Source organism: Epinephelus lanceolatus, chromosome 1 (assembly GCF_041903045.1).
Source record: "Epinephelus lanceolatus isolate andai-2023 chromosome 1, ASM4190304v1, whole genome shotgun sequence".
In the NCBI taxonomy this organism is placed as follows: Eukaryota; Metazoa; Chordata; class Actinopteri; order Perciformes; family Serranidae; genus Epinephelus; species Epinephelus lanceolatus.
This window is the reverse complement of record NC_135734.1, coordinates 1,415,519-1,423,949: the sequence shown is the minus strand read 5'-3', so window position 1 is coordinate 1,423,949 and position 8,431 is coordinate 1,415,519. Positions and strand designations below refer to the sequence as shown.

The following is an 8,431-nucleotide window of genomic DNA, read 5'->3' as shown; positions in this document are numbered from 1 at the left end:
CGAGGTACTTACAGAACCATGATTTTTTGGTACTGTTACACCCCTGCTATTTATTGTTAAAAAGGTTTGTATCCAAAAGGACTTTTCCTTAGAAAAAGTACCGAAGAGTATCGAAAGGTATCGAAATTCATATTGGTATTGGTACCAAAACAAAGATTTTGGTATCGTGACAACACTATTGTCTACACAACTAATTGTTGGGATTCACAGGACCACAGATATTTTATCATTTGGTAAAATCTACACTGGACATTTAAAGGCTTTTTCCTCTGCATGCTCTTTGTCTTTCAAACAAAGAGAGCTATGTGACACCCATCTCCTCAGTGAGACACAAGTCTCACAACTTGATTGGACAGGACTTTTACATGTGACTCTGTGATGTCACAGGCCTCTAGAAGATTTGCTCCCTCCAAGCCTTCTCTCTTTTTTGCTCCAACTGCGGAGCAGTGCACACCTCTTTCCGGCTGGGCCTGGAACAGCAGAGGCCCAGAACCTTGCCCCATAGCCCCAAACCACTAAAGGGAGGGCAATTGATCACAGACTCGCTTGCAAACAGGGGCGGACTGGCCATGTGGAGGTTCTGGAGAATCACAGAATGGCTGGTACTCCAGGACGGCCGGCGGCTGCCACGCAGTCATCATCATTTTTTTTGTCCTTTTTCTCCCTGATAATCTACTGTTCCACGTCCAGTTCGCTAGGTGGCAGCTTTTAACTTTTATGCCAGCCGGCCCATAGATATCTATGAACCGGCCGGCCGCTAATCAAATTGAAGAAGAAGGAAGCGCATACCGTATGCACACCGGTTGTTGTGGGCTGGGCCGAGTCAAAGTCCAGGGCTGTTTTTTAGTCCCAGTCTGCCCCTGCTTGCAAACACAAGGTTTGCAACTAGCTTTCCAGCAACAAGGAACTAAGAGAGTTAGCACCCAGCGTCTAACTCTGCTAAACCCTGAGCGACCAGCTTCCTCTGAGTTTCACCTTTGGAACAAAGGACCCAACAAAGACTGCACCTGGAACCATCTTCCCAGCCTTCTTCTGCCGGATAACAGAGCAGCACACCACCAAGTGACTCTTTCTCCCATCCATTCAAGGATCGGTAACGTAACAACTGGGCATAGCTTATCACAGCTTTACAGGCTAAGCAAGACTGTTTAACTTGTTATATGTGATTTAATGCTGTCATTGAGTTATTGCTGTGATAGTTTGCAGTTAGGTCATTGATTAGTTGGCTACGCCATAGCTAAGTGTTTAGTTTGCTAATACTGTTCACAAACAGATTCTTGCACCCAGCTAAACAATGTCTGCACTAATCCAGACCGTTTGCAAACAGAACAGGTCAGACAAGCACCTCCCCCAAGCTGAAGCCAGCTTTGATTCGGCCATCTTGTAGTTCCCTGTTGTCAGCCATTTTGTTTTGTAGGCCAAACAGCTCTTTGATCACCACACCCGCCTTTGTCTTTGTCTCTTCTCTCTCGCATGCACACACACACACACACACACACACACACACACACACATATACACACCAAGCTTGTATATAGTTAGAGGCTCGACCTGCCCTGTTTCCCCCGAGTGCCTTGGATCAACCTTGGATTGGTCACTGACGTGCTGACGTATTGCGGTAAGCGAGTTGTGTCATTTCCGGTGTTTCTGTGACAGCGTTTCTGTACTGCTCTGGTGAATTCTGCTAGCCTGCTTTCTCACCTCAGTTGCTTTAACGCTGCTTTAACGTCTACTTCAAGTCATAACCCACACCGGTTCTGTTTAAGCACTTATAGCTCTCCTTCTTTCTACGACTTTCTCACTAATCTCTTAGCTGTTGTTTGCATGCTCTTAGCCTTGTTAGCTACTTTAGCTTAGCCATGGCTTCTCCTTCTCCTGCTCTTTCTTGCCCGGTGTGCCAAATGTTCAGTTATGCCTCTGCCTCCTTTAGCGACAGTGGTAATTGTAATAAGTGTAGCTTATTTGCTGCTTTGGAGGCGAGGCTTAGTGAATTAGAAGCGCGGCTCCGCACCATGGAAAACCATTCAGTAGCTGCGGTAGTTAGCCAGCCCCCTGTAGCCGGTGCAGAGCCACATAGCATAGCCTTAGCCTCTGCTAACTGTCCTCCGGTAACTCCCGTTCAGCCGGGAGGTTGGGTTACAGTTCGCCAGAAGCACAGCTCCAAGCAGAAGCCCACGGCTCACCACCAGCCTGTTCACGTTTCCAACCGCTTTTCCCCACTCAGCGACACACCCGCTGAGGATAAAACTCTGGTTATTGGCAGCTCTATTCTGAGGAACGTGAAGTTAGCAACACCAGCGGCCATAGTCAAATGTATCCCTGGGGCCAGAGCGGGCGACATTGAATCAAATTTAAAACTGCTGGCTAAAGCTAAACGTAGATTCAGTAAGATTGTTATTCACGTCGGCGGCAATGACACCCGGTTACGCCAATCGGAGGTCACTAAAATTAATATTGCCTCGGTGTGTGAATATGCAAAAACGATGTCGGACTCCATAGTTTTCTCTGGACCCCTCTCAAATCTGACCACTGATGACATGTTTAGCCGCATGTCATCATTTAACCACTGGCTGTCCAGGTGGTGTCCAGCAAACGATGTGGGTTTTGTTAATAATTGGCAAACTTTCTGGGGAAAACCTGGTCTTATTAGGAGAGACGGCATTCACCCCACTTTGGATGGAGCTGCTCTCATTTCTAGGAACCTGGCAAATTTTATTAGTAATTTAAATCCCTGACAACCCAGAGCTGAGACCAGGACAGAGAGTTGCAGTCCTAAACGCCTCTCTGAGCTTCTAGTTCAGTTACCCAGCCATAGTTTTCATAGTTTTATACAAACGGTGTCTGTCCCCCGACCACCTAAATTATTTAAATCTAAAATTAAACAAAGAGGAGTTGTGCATAACAACCTCATAAAAATTAAAACCTCTTCTGTGACAGAAAGCCAAAACAGGAGAATTAAATGCGGACTGTTAAATATCAGGTCTCTATCGTCTAAAGCAGTGTTAGTAAACGAATTAATATCAGATAATCATATTGATTTACTCAGTCTCATTGAAACCTGGCTGTGTCAAGATGAATATGTTAGTCTAAATGAGTCCACTCCTCCCAGTCATAATAATACCCACATTCCTCGAGGCAGTGGCCGAGGAGGGGGAGTTGCAGCCATTTTTAACTCTAGTCTGTTAATCAGCCCTAAACCTAAACTAGATTATAATTCATTTGAAAGCCTCGTTCTTAGTCTTTTACATCCGACCTGGAAAACCTCGCAGCCACTTTTATTTGTTATAGTGTACCGTGCTCCTGGCCCATATTCTGAATTTGTATCTGAATTCTCAGAGTTTTTATCCAGTTTAGTTCTTAAATCAGATAAAGTTATTATTGTAGGCGATTTTAACATTCATGTCGACGTTGATAATGATTCCCTGGCTACCGCGTTTATCTCATTAATAGACTCCATTGGCTTCAGTCAGGGTGTACATGAACCCACTCACTGTTTTAACCATACCCTCGATCTAGTTCTGATGTATGGAATTGAAATTGATAACCTAAAAGTCTTTCCACAGAATCCCTTGCTATCAGATCATTATCTGATTACTTTTGATTTCTTTTTACTCGATTACACGCCACTCAGCAACAGTTACTATACTAGATGTTTATCAGATAGTGCTGTCGCAAAATTTAAGGAAAAGATTACTTCGTCGTTAAATTCAATACCAATACCTTCAGTAACAGAGGTTTCCCGTGCCGACTTTAACCTCTCCCAAATTGATCATTTTGTTGATAGCGCCGTAGGCTCGCTGCGAACAACGCTCGACTCTGTAGCTCCTCTTAAAAAGAAGTTACCAAAGCAAAGAAAGTTTGCTCCTTGGTATAACTCTCAAACCCGTAGGTTAAAACAAATATCGCGAAAATTTGAAAGGAATTGGCGATTAACCAAACTGGAAGAATCTCGTTTAATCTGGACAGACAGTCTCAAAACTTATAAGAGGGGCCTCCGCAATGCCAGAGCAAACTATTACTCAGCATTAATAGAAGAAAACAAGAACAACCCCAGGTTTCTTTTCAGCACTGTAGCCAGGCTGACTGAGAGTCAAAGCTCTATTGAGCCTAGTATTCCTTTAGCCCTTAGCAGTAATGATTTTATGAGCTTTTTTAATGACAAAATTCTAACTATTAGAGGCAAAATTCATGACCTCCTGCCCTCAGATGGTAGGCCTACCTATCTAACCTCAAACACAGCTGTAGAATCTAATATATATTTAGATTGCTTCTCCCCAGTTTCTCTTCAAGAATTGACCGCAGTGATTTCTTCATCTAAATCATCAACGTGTCTCTTAGACCCCATCCCAACTAGGCTACTTAAGGAGGTCTTTCCTTTAGTTAACACTCATATATTAGATACGATCAATATATCCCTATTAACAGGCTATGTACCACAGTCTTTTAAGGTAGCTGTAATTAAACCTCTCCTAAAAAAGCCCACCCTGGATCCAGAGGTGTTAGCCAACTATAGACCAATATCTAATCTTCCCTTTATGTCAAAGATCCTTGAGAAAGTAGTCGCAGACCAGCTGTGTGATTTTCTCCATGATAATAATTTATTTGAGGAATTTCAGTCAGGATTTAGAGTGCATCATAGCACTGAGACAGCTCTAGTTAAAATTACAAATGACCTTCTGATTGCTTCAGACAAAGGACTCGTCTCTGTTCTTGTTTTATTAGATCTTAGTGCGGCGTTTGACACAATTGACCATCAAATTCTACTGCAGAGACTGGATCACTTAATTGGCCTAAAAGGTTCAGCACTAAGCTGGTTTAAATCTTATTTATCTGATCATTTTCAATTTGTTGACGTTCGTAATGAATCATCCTTACGTACCAAAGTTTGTTTTGGAGTTCCGCAAGGTTCTGTGCTCGGACCAATCCTATTTACTCTATATATGCTTCCTTTAGTAACATCATTAGAAATCACTCTATAAATTTCCATTGTTATGCGGATGATACACAGTTGTATTTATCGATGAAGCCAGAAGAAAGTAATCAATTAACTAAACTCCATAACTGCCTTAAAGACATAAAAAATTGGATGAGCACCAATTTCCTGATGTTAAATTCAGACAAAACTGAAGTTATTGTTCTTGGCCCCAAACAACTCAGAGACTCTTTATCTGATGACATAGTTTCTCTAGATGGCATTGCTCTGGCCTCTAGCACTACCGTAAGAAACCTTGGAGTAATATTTGATCAAGATTTGTCTTTTAATTCTCATTTAAAGCAAACCTCATGGACTGCATTTTTTCATCTGCGTAATATTGCAAAAATTAGGCCTATCCTGACCCGAAAAGATGCAGAAAAATTGGTCCACGCTTTTGTTACCTCAAGGCTGGATTACTGTAACTCTCTATTATCAGGTAGCTCTAGTAAGTCCTTAAAAACTCTCCAGCTAATTCAGAATGCAGCAGCACGTGTACTAACAGGAACTAAGAAACGAGATCATATTTCTCCTGTTTTAGCTTCTCTGCACTGGCTCCCTGTAAAATCCAGAATTGAATTTAAAATCCTACTGTTAACTTATAAAGCTCTAAATGGTCAAGCTCCGTCATATCTTAGAGAGCTCATAGTGCCATATTATCCCACCAGAACACTGCTCTCTGAGAACGCAGGGTTACTCGTGGTCCCTAAAGTCTCCAAAAGCAGATCAGGAGCCAGAGCCTTCAGCTATCAGGCTCCTCTCCTGTGGAATCATCTTCCTGTTACGGTCCGGGAGGCAGACACCATCTCCACATTTAAGACTAGACTTAAGACTTTCCACTTTGATAAAGCTTATAGTTAGGGCTGGCTCAGGCTTGCCCTGTACCAGCCCCTAGTTAGGCTGACTTAGGCCTAGTCTGCCGGAGGACCCCCTATAATACACCGGGCTCCCTCTCTCTCCCTCCCTCTCTCTCTCTCTCTCTCTCTCTCTCTCTCTCTCTCTCTCTCTCATCCCATTACTGCATCTTGCTAACTCGGCCATTCTGGATGTCACTAACTCGGCTTCTTCTCCGGAGCCTTTGTGCTCCACTGTCTCTCAGATTAACTCATACCGCAGCGGTGCCTGGACAGCGTGACGTGTGTGGTTGTGCTGCTGCCGTGGTCCTGCCAGATGCCTCCTGCTGCTGCTGCCATCATTAGTCATTAGTCATACTTCTACTGTTATTATACACATATGACTATTGTCACACAAGTATACTGTCAGATATTAATACATACTTTCAACATATTGTACCACAGTAGCCAGAACTATAACTATAATATTATTACTTTCATTAATGTTGTTGTAAGCTACTGTCATTACCTGCATCTCTCTCTCTGTCTCTCTCTCTCTCTCTCTCTCTCTGTCTCATTGTGTCATATGGATTACTTTTAATTTATTATGCTGATCTGTTCTGTACGACATCTATTGCACGTCTGTCCGTCCTGGAAGAGGGATCCCTCCTCAGTTGCTCTTCCTGAGGTTTCTACCGTTTTTTTTCCCCGTTAAAGGGGTTTTATTGGGGGAGTTTTTCCTTATCCGCTGTGAGGGTCTTAAGGACAGAGGGATGTCGTATGCTGTAAAGCCCTGTGAGGCAAATTGTGATTTGTGATATTGGGCTTTATAAATAAAATTGAATTGAACTGAATTGAATTGAAGTTAGTTAGAATTTGTGTGTTTTGGTTTGCTTTGCTAGTTTGTGAATAAATATAATTCTTTGGAATCATATGTGCTGTCTGTTTAATGTTACACAAAAGTGAATGAATAGTCAACCTCTGCTGCGTCAAGAACTCTGAAATCCTTCAGGCATTACTGTTAATTTGGGTGTTGTCATTAATTTAATTATTAATCAAAACTCCAAATTAATAGTTTAGCATATTCTATGAGACTGATATCTTTAACTAGCTATCATTTTTCCCTTTACGGGAATGGTGCTCCATGAGGTGATTTAATGTTAATTAAGTCACATTATTTAACATGATTATTAATTATTGATAATAATTATTAATTATTTCCGACAGCCAATTAAAGACCTAATGTGTTGACCCCAACATATTTGGTGCCTCTGTGTGAAGCCCGAATTTATGTTCCCAACATAATGGATAGTCCCATTTTTACCACGGAAGGGATTGAGGTTGGGTCACTTGAATATTTGTAGTTTACGTAATAAAATTGTTGATGTGTCTGAAATCCTGACTGAACATAAATTACATGTACTTGCAATATCAGAGACACACCTGAATCCAGCAATAAACAGTGATGTATTGAAAATAGAGGGATATAATATGTATAGACTAGATAGGGGAACAACAAGGGGAGGTGGGGTAGCCATCTATTGTCAAGATCATATACCAGTTAAAACCAGGAATGATCTGGGATATAAAGAGGTGGAAGTATTGTGGCTGCAAGTTCAACTTCCATATATAAAGCCAATGTTAATAGGGTGCTGCTATAGACCTCCGAACGCAACTACAATGTACTTGGACAATATATGTAAAGTGCTGGACAAAGTGTGTGATGCAAATTATGAAATGTTTTTCTTAGGAGACTTAAATATAGACTGGAATGTGAGAGACTGCCCGCTTAAAGCTAGACTCCTTTCTCTAGCAGATACATGTAATTTATCACAAGTAGTCAAGAAGCCTACTAGAATATGCAGTAGAGCGGATGGAGTCAAATCTTCAGCTTGTATTGATTTAATATTTACAAATGTTTCTGAGCTGTGTTCAAAAGTAACTTCCATTCCTGTAGGCTGCAGCAACCACAACCTTATCGCTATTGGAAGAAAGACGAAAATACCAAAGGGGGGTCAGAAAATTATTTTCAAAAGAATCTTTAAAAACTTTAATGAAAATAACTACTGTAATGAAGTAAGAGAGGTTGACTGGTCTGAAGTTCTACAGAAGGAAGACCCTGATCTTGCTCTGGGTGCGTTTAACAGTTTATTACTCCCAACCGTGAATAAACAAGCTCCTGTCAGGAAGTTAACTGTGCGAAACGCCATGTCTCCTTGGTTAGATCAGGAACTTAAAGCACACATGATTGAAAGGGATAGAGCCAAGGCAGATGCAATAAAATCTGGTGGTGAATGAGAATGGAGTATGTATCGTAAACTAAGAAACTTTGTAACAATGTTGAATAAAACCAAGAAGAAGGTGTATTATCATAAGAGAATTAGCAGTATTAGTATAGATAGCAAGACACTCTGGAATGTTCTTAATCAACTATTGGGAAAAAGTGGTAGATCGACACCATCCTTCTTAAGTGCAACACGCGCGCTGTGGCCGTCAAGGGCCGCCCCCCAACACAGACTGGCAGCGGCGCGCAGCGGCACCGTATGTATTTCCCACCCCAGCCCTCTAGGTGGTTGTACCTACACTAGTTGTCAACGGTTGCCAACTGCTACTAACAGAAGAAGAA

The 8,431-nt window shown here is 41.9% G+C and overlaps 1 protein-coding gene across 1 annotated transcript; it reads left to right on the top strand.

The window, feature by feature from the left end:
* The first annotated feature begins 1,859 nt into the window (after positions 1 to 1,859).
* On the top strand, positions 1,860 to 2,735 carry LOC117260796 (uncharacterized). Its single transcript, XM_033632900.2, has one exon. It carries the CDS (start codon positions 1,860 to 1,862, stop codon positions 2,733 to 2,735), a length of 876 nt encoding a protein of 291 aa, XP_033488791.2.
* Positions 2,736 to 8,431: the final 5,696 nt, after the last annotated feature.

Coding starts and splice junctions, on each gene's coding strand:
- LOC117260796 (XM_033632900.2), top strand. CDS start 1,860: ATGGCTTCTCCTTCTCCTGCTCTTTCTTGCCCGGTGTGCCAAATGTTC.